Below are 16,447 nucleotides of genomic sequence, written 5' to 3'. Positions count from 1 at the left end.
ATCTCCTGTCCTTTGTAAACGAGGGGATATGGGATTTTTCCCCTTATTACTCTTGGCTTTCAAGTGCTACCAACATCACAAGAAAAAGAATTCTCTTTCACGTTTCTCTTTGATGAGGAGAATGGCTGCAACTTTGAGACTGAGAATCTTTATGCCCACAACTGCTTGCCCTCCAAGCCATGGTTTGAAACAAGCATCTGGGAATATCCTTTCTGCTTGAAGCATTTTTGTGGCCAAATAATAAACTAGTGCTCTAGAACCAGGACTTGGGTAAGCACAGATGTTACTGTTCCATTCTACTCTACTCTATATGAATAAAAGGATGTTCTTCTCCTCAAATTCATCCCTTGGTCCAACAGAGCTCTTTCTCTACAAATTTTGCCTTGCACAAAATCAATGTTATCACAATGGTTTCTTTGAATTCGCTCATAGTACAATGAAAGGCACATCTTTGCCTGGAAAAGGGAATGTGAAGGGTTATGGAGCCACTCTCTTCAGCTACTTACAGGGTTGTTTTAGGGAATGCACAATTAGAGAGTTCTCAGGGCAAAGGAGAGGAAAAAAAAGATGAGAGTCTTTGTTCATAACATGCAGCAGGGGAAATTCTGACCAGACATACAAAATATTTTCCTAGTGGGGATAGTTAAGCACTGAAGGCTGCCCATGAACTTGTGAAATCTCTACCCTTGGGGACATTCAAAGACTGATTGGACAAGTTCCTGAAAAACATAATCAAGCTTATGTTTATCAGAACATAAAGAAGCTAATTCTCTTTGAGCTGTGAATTGGACTAGGTGACTTTCAAAGGTCCCTCCAGCTTGAATTGTTTTGTGATTCTGTGACTCATAATCCATCTTAATTTATCTGGAGTAGCTACTGCAGGAGAAAAGAGGCAAGACAACTTAACTTCAAGCCATCAAATGAAACCTTGAGTTGAAAATGTTGTTCTGAATTCTCCCATTCCTCCCTGTCACAGAAAATTAACTGCTCCAGTGTTTTTCCAGCTCACCAGCAACAGCTTTCACTTGCCTCAAGACTCATATCTGATCAACACCAACACAAGGTTGTGGATCTTTGCTACAAACCAGAAATTATTTTCCCTCTCACTCTGTCTGCATTGCAACTATGAAAAATTAAGTGACAAAAACTGCTATAGTATGGGCAGGGGTCTCATCCATCCATCCACAGACAGAAATTAGCCTACTGTTTATTCAAAATTGTCTTTGTGATTAGCCCTGTTTTTACCTAATTCATTTTACTTCCTCATCTTTATTACCACTTTTAAGAAATTCAATAGATGAGATTTTCAACAATTTACTGAATTTTGTATTGTAAAAAAGCAGAAATTTGAACACAAATCAAATTGTCTTGATTGTCTATCAGATAACACATGCATACAATCAAGCCAACATATAACTGCTACAAAGTGAAATAAAAATGAGAACAATCGAAATCTGGGATTTAAGTTTTGGATTCCACAGGTCAGTTCTATTCTGCAAGTCCAACTGATAGCAGGAACTAAACCCAAACCAACTTAGATATTTAAAACAGGTTTGTTGAATAAACCTCAGCTCACTTGTGGACATGCATGAGGAAAAACCACAGTAATCAAAAATACACTTTAAGCTGGGAATGTATTTTATCGGCCCTAGGGGCTTTTCTGAAGTATTCTATCCCAAGAAATTCACCCCAGAAGGGTGGCTGGGACGCACCTGACACATCGAGGAAGGTCTGCGCGCGTCCCGTCCCCGCAGTGCTGCTGGCCATGCACTCATAGAAGCCCTCGTCGGACACGGACACCTGGGCAATGTCCCAGCTTATGCTGGATGATTCTCTGCAGGAGAAAAGGGCACTCACTGAATCCCTCAAGGAACCAAGAGCTACACCAGCTTGGTTTCCTGATTGTAGACACAGGAGAGTTTCACAATTATTAAGAGAATCAAACTGGATGTCACTTTACGGATGATATTTTCTCATAACATTCTGCAGAATGTCCCACTTGCACATCAAAAAATAAACCTTTAACAAGTCAGCAGTCAAACAACACCCAAAGGCAGTGTATGGGCTGTCATTCCCTCAGCTGCTTGTGCTCTGTTGTATTTACCACCTGAGAAGACACATTCCCTGATGCCAGCAAAGGCAGCAAGGTCTCATTCTCCCACCTGAGCTTCCCAAACTCACAGGTACAGGAATCCAGAGAACCACTGCAGGTTTTCTCTAGATCCCACCAAGGCCAAGGCTGCTGGGCAGTAACACCATACTGGTATCACACACAATGTGAAAGCAAGAAGGAATAAAATTGTAGCTACATAGGCTGCTTACATGTGCTTCAAAACAAACATTTTCAGTTTCTCATGATTCAAAACCACATTTTATAAACTCCTGGTGCTACAGACACACAGAGGACAACATAAATGAGCAAACCAGTGGTTCTGCAGTGTCCCAGTGCTCCCCATGGCCTGTTGCTATGGCACATAAACAAAACTGATAAGCACAAAAATATCTATGAGAGCTTTGGGAAGTCATTACCACATTACAGGAAAACACTACATTAATGACCCCTTTGTTTGTCTGAATAGATTGATTTATCAGCCCTTAAAGGATACAGAAGAAACAAGAGACTTGGAATATGCATGGAAGTTCAATGCTGTAGCACCATTAGACAGACAATCCAACCACAACACTAATGAAAACAGTGTATGGTGACCTTAAATGGCTTTCTACTTGTTCCTTCTTACTTCATACTTACTCTAGATAACCTAATATATCATACTTCAAATCTATGACATTTCCCAGTGCAATGCTGGCACATGGACATGGCAGCAATTGCCAGCACTGAAGAATAAGGTGGTGTTTCTTCCAAATAATGAGTGAAAAACTCCTCTGTTTCATGGAAAATATGTTAAAAGTGAGGTTAGGCAATCCTGCTTCCTTCCTGACTCGTGCTACACACCAGATGTCAAACATGGAAGCCTTGAGAACAGAAGCACAAAGGGAAATGTGCCCAGTGGGGTGGAACAGCTTGGAAAAACAAAGACCTGTGGTGAACTATTAAAGAAAAATCTAAAAAAATCAAACCAACACTGGCAGCAAGGACTAACACACAGCTCAGAGCATCTACTCCACACATGGGCATTGGGTTAGGAGCTGTAACTGCACACAAGTCACAGCACTTGTCATGGGATAACTCAGAGCCTTCTAGCTCCACCATTACCTACCAATTCCATTTTACTGTACATGCAATCTGCTGATTGGGCTGTCTGCCTGGGCAGCTGGGGAGCTACAAACATTCCAAGTCCAAAGCCCAGAAGATGCCCTGGTTCTCAGACACTGCAGAGAGCACAGTGGTGCTTGGGTTGTGTCAGATTCATCTCCTGGACATCCCCACCACACTGCTCCAGACCCAGCTGGGAACTCCCCAGCAGAAGGCTGTGGCACACAGAGAGAAATGAAACCTATAATTTTACTTCCTAGCACATGGTTTGGAATATATTCTGCATGGTTTACTAGACTTCAATAGCAACCACAAATATCAGTTGATTATGAGTGAAATTTTTAATTATTGTGATTGTTGTTTTGATTAACTACATGAATTGCCTTTCTTGTCAGAATTTAATTCAGTCTTATTTTCTTGTCAGAATTTAATTCAGTCTTACTTTTGCTGATTCTAATCTCCCCAGGATTGGTGGGATCTGCTATTTACGATACAGAATGGATTGTAAAGACACTTTAGTGCTCAGTTCCCCCTGATTCCCCACTGGAATGAGGTGCTCAGCTACTGCTCTTGACCTCCTATATCAGGCTGGTCAAAAATGCACTGGGATATTAAGCAAAATCCAAATTTTCTTACTACACTACCACAGGATGCAGAAATGTAGAAAAACAAAGCTGTTACAATTTTACAAAAATTTCTTCTTCCTAACATATGTTATTAATTTAAAATTAGGAATTATTATTGTAACTGATAGCACCTCAGTACCAAAGTAAAAAGGACTCAAATTTCAAAGTCTGTTCTCCTCATGAACCTTGAGCCTGTAGTGATTCTAAGGGTACTTTTGCATAGACAACTGTCACAATAGAAATATGATATTCAACTCATAAACCATTTAGATTTTGAAAAAAATATTAAAACAGTTGAGCAAAGACATCTTGGCACCAAAACAAAACTCATTCAATGCAGAGGAACACTAGAGTTCAAATCTGCACTGAACTACTAAGCTGGACAAACCCTGCCTGGAACTTCACTACAAATGATAGGCAAACAAGCCAAGCTCAATTAGATCCTATATAACTTTGACCAACAATATTTGGCTTGAGTTATGTTTTGTTAAATTAACTTAGATGATACATTAATTCATAATGACAGCCCCATAAGAGAAAAAAGAAAAACGCAGCCGAAGCAGTGGTGCTGGATGTGTGAAGAACAAGGGGAAGTGTGGGGTTTGATACCTAAGGAATGGAAAACATTACATGGCAGCCCAAGTATGCGTCAGTGGCACCTCATTAAAACCCAAACCACACCAAGCTGCAGCAATTCCCACTGCCAGCAATGCACAAGGGAGCTGCGGGATGTGCTTCCTTGGGTATGCTGTACCTGCTGGGGAATGCCGAATTTAGTCTTCAGTCTGCTCCTGAGCTGCTTCAGGCTGCACAGGAGGCTGCTGACACTGTTTGCTAGTGCACACCTCCCTTCTGGTTTTAACAAACAGAATTAAAAGGGCCACTTTATGAGTATTTTAACTATTTTATTACCTTTTTTATTATTATTATTCTCTCACCCTACAGAGAAAGGGCACAAAATTCTTTTTCTATACAGAAATCTGAAGAGCCTTTTGGTATATCCCACATAAAATTTTGCTATTTTGAGAGACTTGCTGAAGATGAAAGTTTCTAGGGCAGGTTATAAGGCATACTTCCAGGGCATCCATGAAAGGCATTAAAAATCAAATTAATATATGCCCAGTCTACGTATCACTGGGGCCAGAGTGAGGGGTGTGCTTAATAAACAAAGCTAGTTACCGATTTTGCATAACTTTAAAAAATAAAAATTAAAACCATTTGCCTTATAGACTTTTGGACCCAGTTTATCATAATTTCAGAGCACACATCTGAGGGGAATTTAGGCCAGAACCTTAAAAATCCCATCACATATACAGAGCATACACTTTCCGCTATGTATCATATATAGATATATATCTCTATATATATAAATATTATCAATATCTGCAAAAAATACATCAGCTTTCCTGATGAAGAGCACCAAAAATAACAGTCTGGAAGTAGCAGGAAGTAGACACCACATAGCAGTAAATAATAACAGAAATTATAAGCTATAAATAGGAAATGAAGTAGCATTGTGACAAAAGTAAGTTAAAAAAAAAAAAGCAAAAAAAAAAAAAGCAAGGTCAGTACTTACTTGAAGAACTGATCCACTCCCAGTTTTACTCCATTTTTAGTAAAACGCTGAGTAAAAGGTATAAGGCTTTCAACATGGCAAGGAATAGAGCCTGGCTGTAAATAATATCCTGGAGTCTTCATGGGCATTGTAACTTTGGGGGCATCTGAAGAAAGAAAACATTCCCCAGAAAGTATATTAACAGCTACTAACACACATGGTATCCTCTCCTTTTATTAAAAGGAAGCTCAATTTCTGATAAAGCTCCACTTGGTAGGTACTGACCATCATAAACTAGAGACAAAACTGGAGAAAGAAACAGCACAGAAAGTATTTGCATAACTTATAAAAGCATACAAGATCTCAATTTTAACTGATTCAGATGAGACAAATGAACAGTCAATTCTAGTTAAAGTCTCTTACCAGGAGTAATACTAGAAAACGAAACACTTGAAACTCTCTGAAAAAGATAATCATCCTTGTCATAGCCTGTTATTTTAACAAAAAAAGCTTCATCTGGTGGAATGAAGTCAGAAATATTCCATAGGCCGTAGGGCTTTCTGTCAGGATAGTATTTCACAGGCAAGGTCTTAAGGAGTTCCCCTGTAACACTCAGAAGTTCCAGTCGGTCTACTCTAGCTGGAAGCAGGATCCCTGTGGTATTCAGCAGCATGAAGGTAGGAATCCCTAGAAAAACAGAAACATGCTATTTTAAGTGCTAAAGAAAACAGATAACTAAAACATGAAAGATTAAATTCCATCTGCATGGCTCACTAGCCCATGAATGCAGCATTCAGCTCCAGTCCTTACCTACTGAGTAGGGAAAAGCTAAATTGTGCTGAGCTGAGCTCTGCTTATTAGCTGTGAGGAGACCCAGCTGGGGAGAGTTTAAATTACTGATTTCCAACAGGTGTTTCTGAAATAGCAGCTTCTTTATTAACTCCTCACCATGCCCCTGGGCCAAGGCCTTTTTCTGAAGCTCCAAAAATAACAGAAACACCACTGCAATTTTGAAGCATAGTTAAAAATATCTGTATTTATGTCACCCAGATAGAAAGCCTTTCCAGGAACCAACCCACAGATATCACAAAGCTCATCATAGAGCTCTACTCAGTTTTGGGAGCCTGAAGCTGTTTAACATGGACTAAAGTGTTAACAAACCTTGCACTGGCCTGCTGGATGTTTTTTTAAAGTCCAAGGTGGGCTTCCTGGAGAAGCCAGTGCGGAAGTCGATGGTGCTGAGCCCCGTGATGCGCACAGAGTGCCTCCCGCTGCTCGAGGTCTGCAAAACAGCCAGGACACGCCATCAGCACTGCAGGGACTGCACACAGGGTGAGACAGCCACTGAGCCCAGGGACTGACTGCAGCACACTTAACAGTAGCACACAGAGCAGCCTCACGGCTAAAGTTGTAAGGAGAAGCACCTTGAAAAAGCTTTGCTTTCACAGCCAGGCACTACAGTTGTGGTGTCAGCAAAGAGAGCCAGTTTGTCTTGGAAATAAATCACACCAACAAATCAACAACTCCCTGCCACCTGCCAGTGCCAACAATGGGAGTGGTCTGGGAGTTAGGACCTGACCATTACAAACTACTAGGAAATGGTGAGTGAATCAGAGCTCAACAAAAAAAATTGTGCATTAAAGGTGCTTCTCTTCCCCAGTCAAGTGAAGTCAAGTACCTCTTCCCCAGACAGTGCACAGGTACCTCTCCCCTCTGGTCTGTACCCTTGTACCTTTACCTTGTCATTTTGCTTCAATCAGTAAAAAACAAATCAGAACAACCCCCACCCATCCATCACCCTTCAACAGCCTGAGCTTAATGTTCTGGGGAGACTTTGATGCAAGTCTTTCATCTTCAAGAAGACAAATCAATTCCTATGATTCTATGAAGAGAAAGGTCAAGTACTACTTGCCAAAGGTACACAGGATCCCATGGCTTTTCCTCCTCACCTATTTCTACACCCTTCAGGTGTCTGGAAACTTCCACTGAGCATTCCCTGGAGTTTTACCCAATCCATTCTCAAATTCCTGCAGCTCTCTGGAGGAGAGGTTACTCCAGAGTAACCCTCTCTACCACTGCTGCATGTGAGTATAAAATTAAACAGTTGTTTCTTATAACTAACAACCTTGGGACAGGCATTAGACACTATGACAAATCAATATCTATCTGATTAAAACAACATATTTCCTTCAATTTAGTTAGCCTTTCACCTCAGAAATAGCACCACTAAAGCCATTTTTATATAAGCCAGCTGTTAACAATATAAAGGAATATTTAATTGTGCCAAACAACTTAAGGTATCAAGCGTTAATTGCCAGTTAAAATTTCATTAGATAAACTCAGTGATAAAGTTCTGTTTTTATAGCTTGGTGCATCTGTATAAGGAGTTTATGGTGTGAATAAAATTTTCACAAAGCTTAAGACCTAAGTCTTAAAATCTTTGTGTAAATAAACCAAGCCAGTGACTAAGGCCGAATAAACAATCCACAGAAAAACATACTGGGAAATCATTTCTTTTTATGAATTACTCAGACCTTTGGATATTTGGAAGTTTTAAGGCCAGAATAACCTTATAAAATTTTACCATTTCCTAATAACAATAAACACATCTCTCACTGTCATGTCTAGGAGCTGAGGGTCTTTAGGCAAACCCCAGGAATTAATTTTATCACACAGGACTGTTTTCCAATTTTTATCTTTAGGTCTCTTCTCATCATTTGTAGTTGAACATGAATTACAGAGACTGCACAATAGTGTTTCCCTTCCCAGGTTGGATGAGTATAATCAAAAGAGCAAATGGGTATTTGTGAATGATGCTTTCCAAACAACATCAAAAAATTGCCCAAAATACAGGTATCTATGAAGAAATGCATGACCCAGCTTGGTCATAAAATTTAGATTAAAATACTTCAATTACATATTCAAGAGATTTTTTCTTCATTTATTTTTTAACCCAAAATCCATCAATTTGAATGTTTTACCCATGTTCTCCATAGAGCTGGAGACAGCATTACACTGAGCTTAGAAAAAAAAAAAAAGCAAAAAACCCTTACAACCCCCAAAAAACTCCCAGGTCCTGCCTGCAGGAGCAGCCTGATGGCCTGGCAGGGCTGCTGTCCTGCTGCCAGGAGTGCATGCCAGCAGTGGCAGCCTGGGCACAAGGAGACTGTTGGCTCTGCAGGCTCCTCCCCAGCACTTGGGTGCTGCCACACACCAATGGCTCAGCTCACATCACACAGCCAGGAGCACACAGGGCTCTTCCTGCACTGTCCCTCTGCCCTGCACTAGACGCTGCACTGATCCCTCACCCTAGAGAAGTCTTCAACAAGTGACAGAAGTGAATCCTAAGGCACTGACTGTAGGAAAAGGTCTCAGGACCCAATGTTACCATGTCCAGCAGGGCCAGAACCTTTATAGTTTTTTAACAGCCCAGCAGGTTGTCTCTGTACTGGAGTTTTCAGCACTTTTGGTCACAGAATCATGGAATTGGAAGAAACCCTAAAGCCCACCCAGTGCCACCCCCTGTCATGGGCAGGGACAGCTTCCAGGGTGCTCCAAGCCCCATCCAGCCCAGCCTTGGACACTTCCAAGATCCAGGGGCAGCCACAGCTTCTCTGGGCACCATGAGCCAAGGCCTCACCACCTTCACAGAGAACAATTCCTTCCCAATAGCCCATCTGACCCTGTCCTCTGGCAATTTAAAACCTTTCCCTCTTGTCCCATCACTATTTGCCCATAGAAAAAGTCCCTGTCCCTCGTTTGATAAGCCCCCAGTCCTAGACAGACATTCAAACAATTCTCCCCAGAGCTGCTGAGCTCAACATGCTTTTGTAGCTGCAGTTCTGCAGCAGGATCAGCAGCTTCCCCCAGGGCTGTGTGTGAATTAATGATCCTTTTCAAAGCACCTCTGTGCTCAGGGCAGGGACAATGCACAGCAGGATCCATTCAGCACTGCCTATAAAGTGCCTCACCCGGGTGCCTTCCCCTCCAAAAATGACTATAGAGTATTTACACTCTACAATAGAATAGTTCAGTCAGAAAGGATCTACAGCAGTAGGATTGTTTCCACATCTATTTAGGAAAGCTGGGGTCATGCAGCTTTACCTACATAAAGAGGTATACAACAATATTAAAGACAAGATCATGGGACATTTACTGTAACTCAGACTCAGCTGTGAGTATCTATGACATAGCAAACCCTTATACAACCCTCTTTTATGTTACAGGACAATCATACATGAGTTCTGCAATAAGTTTACCTTAATTGTCCATGTTCCAGGCTCTGGATCTTTGACATTTACTACCTTTGCAGAGTTATGGATATTTAGCAATTCATTCAGTCCTGATCCCTTACTGAGCTGCTGGCCTGAAAAAACAGAAACAGGAAGTAAATACAGGACAGAGTAAACACAGTATTGCTTGAAAAAACCAGAGAGTAAATACAATATTGTTGTTTTGTACCAATGTATTTCTGATATTTGACTTACTCACTACTTAGCAGTCAATGACATTTACAATAGTCAAAATTCCCTGCAATTCTTTGACAGAATACTGAAAATGTTCATTTATATGTGGATGATTGTGCGCAGGAATTGGCTCTCTAGAGAGGGATTTGCTCCCTCAAAGCTGACACTGAAGAATCATCAGCCCTAAAACTCATCTGGCTCTTTCACAGCACTAAAGGGAAAGAGGAAGTGGAGACTGGGATGTCCCAGTGCCCATTTTCAAAACCTATTAGATGTGCCTTGAGTAATTTCAGTGAGACCCTGTTAAATTAGATGCATGGAGCTGATCTATGAGAAAGGCCAAAAATAGGTGGGGTCACAGCTTCAGAGAAGCCTGACACTTGCACCCAGGGCTGTGGGTTGTGATGGCTTGAACACAGACACTGAGCAAATCTCTTTCCTGTAAACAAGAATGCCTCAGTCAGTGCAGGACAGACCAGATCACATTGCAGGGAACCCATCCTGGGCATAAAATATTTCCAAGCTACTCACACTTAAGCTATATCCTTAGGCAAAAGTCATTCAGAGAATACAAAATATGATCTGAATTTATTTTTGGAGTGCTGTTCCAAGTTCCTAAGGCATCAACATAATAATAAACAACAGATTTGTTCAAAATAGCTTCAATTACAAATTAGCTCCAAATCTGTCACTGCACTCCCCATCACACACTACTCAGCTGGAGATAGGCAGGGGAGACAGGTTTGGTTCTGAATGTTCTCAGTTAATAAAAGCCAGACCACGGTTGAACTTTTCTTGCATAAAACCCAACCATCATGTACAATCCTTAAATGATGGTTCAGGGAACACAAAACCAGATGAAAGGCTGAAGTGTCCAGCAATTCAGAATGCAAGGACAAATAGTAACAAAGATGGAGGTGAGATGTTTTCCAGTTTCCTCCAAGTGAAAAAAAGACATGGATTATTGGGAAAAAGATAAAATATGAGAAGGGATTTTCCTTCCCTTTTTTCATTATCACAAAAGAAAGTATAAAGTACTTCACCTAAAGGATTATGAATCTCCATTGCTGGCGAAGGACCACTCAAGGACACTGTAACTTCCTTCAGACTGGGATCAAAAGGGATCTGCCAAGTATTTACAGCCATGGACAGATGGTCTGTAGACAAGAGATGCACTTTGGAGGCTTGAACTGCTTCTTCAACCCATTTTAACACCTAGAAGAGAAAAGAACAGTTTTTACCATACTGTCAGCAGTACTAGCTCTCTAAATATTTTCTGCTGAGATGCTTGTCTCTACTGTCCTGTAGAGATTCCATGATTTATTTTTAAAAATGTGAATACTTAAAGAAAATGTAACTTAAATAGAAGATACTAGCAAAGCCATGGTCAGCATGGTGCTTAAAGGCATACACAACCACACCTGGATACATCTCTACACAACAACCACATGTAAATTTTAAAAGGAATTAGGGATACATAGGAAAACCTGTGGACATTTATGGCTATCAATTATTAGTAGCATGAAGCAACAAGGAAAATTTTCTCATCTGAATCTACTGAGTAATTGCTATCTATGGACTTTTCCGTTTGTTTGTTTTTTTTCCCTAAAATGCCTAATACAAATTACTGTTAGGCACAGCACAGAGGTGGGACTGGAGGGGAACACATCTTTGGAAGGTATGTCCCTGCAGGGCACAGAGGCTCCCACACCAGGGACAGGACAGCAGCCCATGAAAGAGCCCACAGTGAAGGAGAGAAAGGGTGTGAGGAGGAAGAGCAGCCAAGAGGAACCCGTGTGTACTGACCACAACACCATTCCTGGTGGCACTGGGGAAGGGAGAAGGAATCAAGAGAAGCTGAGTTGGGCAAGGGGAGGCAAAGGTCTTCCTACCTGTCTTTGCTTCCCACTGCCTGAAGGAATATTTGAATATCTATTTTAATTGGCAACAAATTCATTTTCCTGAAGTCGACTTTGTCTTGCCCCAATAACAACTGGTGATTTCCTTGTCTTTATCTCAACCCAGAAGTTCCTCAACCCATTCCTCCTCTGCAAGGGGTGAGTGAGTGAGTGACTGAGAGGAAGCTTGACCATCAGCCAAGAGAAACCTACCACAACCAACCCAACCTCCCCAGAAACACACCTGGTTTGTCAAACTATATGATTTTGCACTACCTCTGTATGCCACAGAGCTGCAGCATATTTTTTAAATCCTACTGAAGTAATATTAGGTTTATGTAACAACAACTCCCAGTAATAGTGAACTGTGATTTTAAGCTGCAGTTGACCACGGTGGCATTGAGAAACATCTTGTAAAGGAGAGCTGTCTTTTGATTATGTCAGTTCAAGACTTGAAAACCAACAATAAACCAACCTGGACATATTACCCCTCAGTACTGGAGGGCTCCAGGGCAAGTCCTTCAACCTAGGACCCAATTCAACATATTGCCCAAAAGAACCTCATTCCCCTGGTTTATTGTTTATTGCCTACTTCATAATTTAAAAAATGGAAATATGCCACAGGTTTGTGTGTGACATGATTTTGTGATAGAAACTAGATTCCAGCCTCCTGTAAAAGTGTATTTGTTCTCACATGTTACAGTATGAAAGCCCAGCAACTGTTGTGCAAAGATGAAGTAAGCTTAAATAAGTGAAGGGCATCATTGAAAACACAAAAATTTTAATTTGAAATGGTGGGGGCAGGTTTTCATCAATGATTCCCCCTCCACTCTTAGGAATGTCCCACCTGAGTCATGCTGAGTGCTCCCAGCACAGGGTGAGACAGCACTGACCAGGTGTCCCCTCACCAGGGGTATGCACCAGTGAGGCATTTGGGCATGTCTGCAAAACAACACACCCAAAAAATCACAGTAAAATTGCCTGTGCTGCTCAAAGCTCTGCAGTAACGTGGCCCAAGAGAGAACTGAGGTTTGTGCAACAGCTGGTGACACCAGCTAGGGAGCAACTTGTGTTTGCATTAGATGAGCCTGGAACAGGAATCACAAGGCTTCAAAAAGATCCAACTCATTTAAGTTCTACTTTAGAAATTATACATCTGGGTCCAAAAATGCTTCCAAAAAAAGAAATTTCAGTGCTCTATTCCCAGTGAGATGAGCATGACACCTTTGTGTAATGAGGTATATGGAAACATTCCCATTTAATTCCAGGATCTCACCTCCACAGGTAAGTTTTTAAATGGATTGTAAAATTCAATGAACCCATATGAACTCCAGTTTCTGAGAGTTTTTAAAGATCAAAACTGAAAATGGAAGGCAACAGAACAACCCAGCTGTCTGCAGTCTGGCAGCAGCTTGCTTGTATAAGTTCAATAGGCAATTTTGGGAGATCCATTTCCCAACCCTGTCATTCCAAAGAGGTTTGCAATACTGCTGTAATACTGGTTTAGAAGTAGGTTTTTTCTCCCCTGAGACCTTTACAGAAAGCCCCCAAAACAACAGCAGCTTTTGTTGTTGTGCCAAAATGTGATGTGATGAATATTATAAGAGGGGGAAGGGCAAATACAGCAATGATTTATAACATTTCCCCAGAAAATTTGCTCTTGCAACCTGCCCTGCTGTCAGGTCATTTCTTGGAATGCATACTGAAACCTGGAAAATCTGTGGAGCATGGTCTCTATTCCCATTTGTTTATTCTGGGACTCAAGAATATTTCTCAAGCAGTCAAAGCAATGGGTTTTCAGGTTAACTGTTTCATTGCTTAAGTAAATTTAGGTTCATACTTACATCCAAAGAGGAAAAACATTCTAATAATGTTTTTAAGTGCACATGAAAAAATATAACTGAGACAGTGCATGAGAAAATAATACTGTAGAAATAAATATATAACTATAACATGTATGAAAACCACACGACTGAAAAGTTTTAATGTTGGATCTCAAGCTTTTCAAAGTTAGGAACCACAAGAACAAAGCCTGTCTGCTCTCAACTGCCTTTCAAAAGCCCTTCTGCAGTTGCTTTATGATAGACCTTAGGTACACGGTCATGGTTTATTTTTTCCAGAGACTCCAAATTCCATAGAAAACAGAGAAAGACCAGCTGCAACTATTTGTTTTTCCCTTCTTTGTTTGGCATTCACTGTACATTTTGTATCGTCAGAATGGAAGTATTCAGCTGCTTCTCCCATGAAACCATTCCTCCTTTTTCTATGAAAATGGATAATGCCTGTTTGGGACAAACGTTTGGGAGAAGAAAAGGCAAGAAACAGAGGTATGAAAGAAACCTTCATTCTATACTGTAATTTTGAACTTTTGACTTTGCATTGTATCCTTGAAAAGCAGTAGAGGGGTCTTTTACACCTTTAACTGAGTGAAACAAGATTTCAAATTGTTTCCTCTGCAGCACATCCAAACACACACTGGTCATACACAGCAGGGACCTCTAACACCAACACAAGCTGTGTTGGTGTAACCCTTGGGTTCCCGTCCCCTGGGAGAACTAAGAGCCAGCAGAAATGAGATGTTTTCCAGTGGGTTTCGGGACCTCTGTTTACAGCAGAGGACTCATGAGTGAACACCACCAGACCCCATTCTCTGTGATCTTAGAGATGATTCCCTTCAGCACCTTCCCCACAACAACAACCCCGTTTACATCATCCCTTCTAAATGTTCTGTCACCAGCCTTGTCTTCAGTCCACCCTCAATCTCATCTCATCAGCAGCATCCCTTTCATTCACAGGCTTCTCATCCAATTCCAAACTCTCTCTTTTTTCCCCCATATAGCTTCATCCAGCTTTCAAGACACTCAACAACATCCCCTTCTTTCATCAAAGTCAAAGCTGTGGCCCCCATCATTCTCAGTTCTCCTCCCATCAATGTTCTGTATATGGAAGATCCATTTCTACTTATTTTAAAAATCAGGAAGAAAGACCTATTTTTAGGCAGTCTAAGGACAGGAATTCTCCCCTTCTTACAGAAAGGTTAGAAATAAGAAAAATCAAGTGCTTCAACACTAAAAGAAATGGAAAAAGACCACTCACCAGCTCAGTCTTTGTGAACTCCCAGCTCTATCCACAATGATCAGTTCATCAGACACAGGAATGACTCATTTTTGCCACAATCAATCAAAACGACCTGGAGACATGACCTGAACTGCCAATGACTAACAAATCTCCACTATTTTCCATAGTACTATATTCATACTCTGCTGATCATCCCAGTTCATCTCAACACCCCCTCTGACATCAGTACAAACCTGAGGGCATCACAGCCATTTACAGGAATTTCCTTACAGAAGGATAATTAGGTGTGGTGTAAGGTAACTTCAAGTCAAAATTAGTACCTTTTGGAAATTAGACACAGTTATGAAAATAGAGAATCTGCTCCTAACAGGGGATTTAATCCATGCTTGATGCATATTCTCTGTGCTGTGACAACAGAACCTGAGGGAAGGGCTGGAGCTGTGCCAGGGAGGCTGAGGCTGGAGCTCAGGAAAGGTTCTTCCCCAGAGGGTGCTGGGCACTGCCCAGGCTCCCCAGAGAATGGGCACGGCCCCAAGGCTGCCAGAGCTCCAGTAGTGTTTGGACAATGCTCCCAGGGATGCACAGGGTGGGACTGATGGGGTGTCTCTGCAGGGCCAGGAGTCAGACTCAATCCTTGCAGATTCCAAGGATCCCCTCCAGCTCAGCATATTCTGTGATTAATTTAAATTTCAAGCAATTATTGCAAATTAAGCCCTGAGTCTACAAAAGCAACCAGAGAAATCCTACCCTAAAGAAACACTTTTGAAAACCAGGACGTAAATGCTTTGATAAAGCACTTTGATAAAAGCTTTCCAAGACGCTGAGGACAACGTTTCAGAATATCAGGATGCTATAATGGTTTGTGTTGGAAGGGACATTAAAACCCATCTTGTCTCACTCCTCTGCCATAGGAACAACCTTCCAATAGTCCAGGTTGTTCAGAGCCCCAGCATGGGCCTTGAACACTCCCAGGGATGGGGCTTAAATATTATCATTTATCTAATGCACAGAAATCACAGTGAGTTTGTAAAAATAGGACCTTCATCCCAGACTCTTAGATGAGCTACCTTCAGCAGGTAAGTGGAGATAATATGTATTTCATGGTTTGCTGGACTGAACCCAACACAACTTTGTCAATCATTAATAATTTTGACCAAGTTAATTGTAGTATTTGAAATCAGAATACGTTTTTCAGAAGTAAAAAAGGCACTAAGTTTTCATAGTCTTCTCAGTGTACAAGCATTGGATGTGTATCAAGTACTGTTTTGCTGTGTTTCTTTGTATCTAGCTTAGAATATTGCTTCATTCTGCACTTAATGCTCAAAGGGCAAGAACAAGAGGAATGGTTTGAAACTTTATATACTAAAAATAGCTTTGTTTGGGTTTTTGGGGGGTAGAATAAGCAAAATGTTTTAACAAAATAAGTCGTTGGTTTGGCAGGGTACTCGGCAGGGACTTTGTAGCTATTCCCTAATCCCCAATCCAGCACTGGCTGTCTCTGGGCCCACAACGGTGAGTGTGCTTCAGCATTTATAAACTGCATTCTTTACACATCATCGACTCCTCAGAGAAAAAGAAGGGCAAGTGCGATTGTTTGATTGCTGCCTGAG

The 16,447-nt window shown here is 41.2% G+C and overlaps 1 protein-coding gene across 1 annotated transcript in view; it reads right to left on the bottom strand.

The window, feature by feature from the left end:
• The window catches only part of HMCN1 (hemicentin 1), a gene marked incomplete at its 5' end in the record, with an annotated part of 164,720 nt that overhangs the window by 110,191 nt on the left and 38,082 nt on the right, over window positions 1–16,447 (bottom strand). The window contains 6 exons of the mRNA XM_083867070.1: window positions 1,713–1,834; window positions 5,417–5,561; window positions 5,819–6,082; window positions 6,557–6,677; window positions 9,655–9,756; window positions 10,900–11,076. Of these exons, the coding sequence (XP_083723196.1) occupies window positions 1,713–1,834; window positions 5,417–5,561; window positions 5,819–6,082; window positions 6,557–6,677; window positions 9,655–9,756; window positions 10,900–11,076 (931 nt within the window). The remainder of the gene's footprint in view (window positions 1–1,712; window positions 1,835–5,416; window positions 5,562–5,818; window positions 6,083–6,556; window positions 6,678–9,654; window positions 9,757–10,899; window positions 11,077–16,447) is intronic.

The sequence above is a fragment of the Zosterops lateralis genome (assembly GCF_965231275.1).
Source record: "Zosterops lateralis genome assembly, chromosome: 9".
NCBI lineage: Eukaryota > Metazoa > Chordata > Aves > Passeriformes > Zosteropidae > Zosterops > Zosterops lateralis.
The sequence above is the reverse complement of the archived record's forward strand: the minus strand, read 5'-3'. Positions and strand labels throughout refer to the sequence as shown.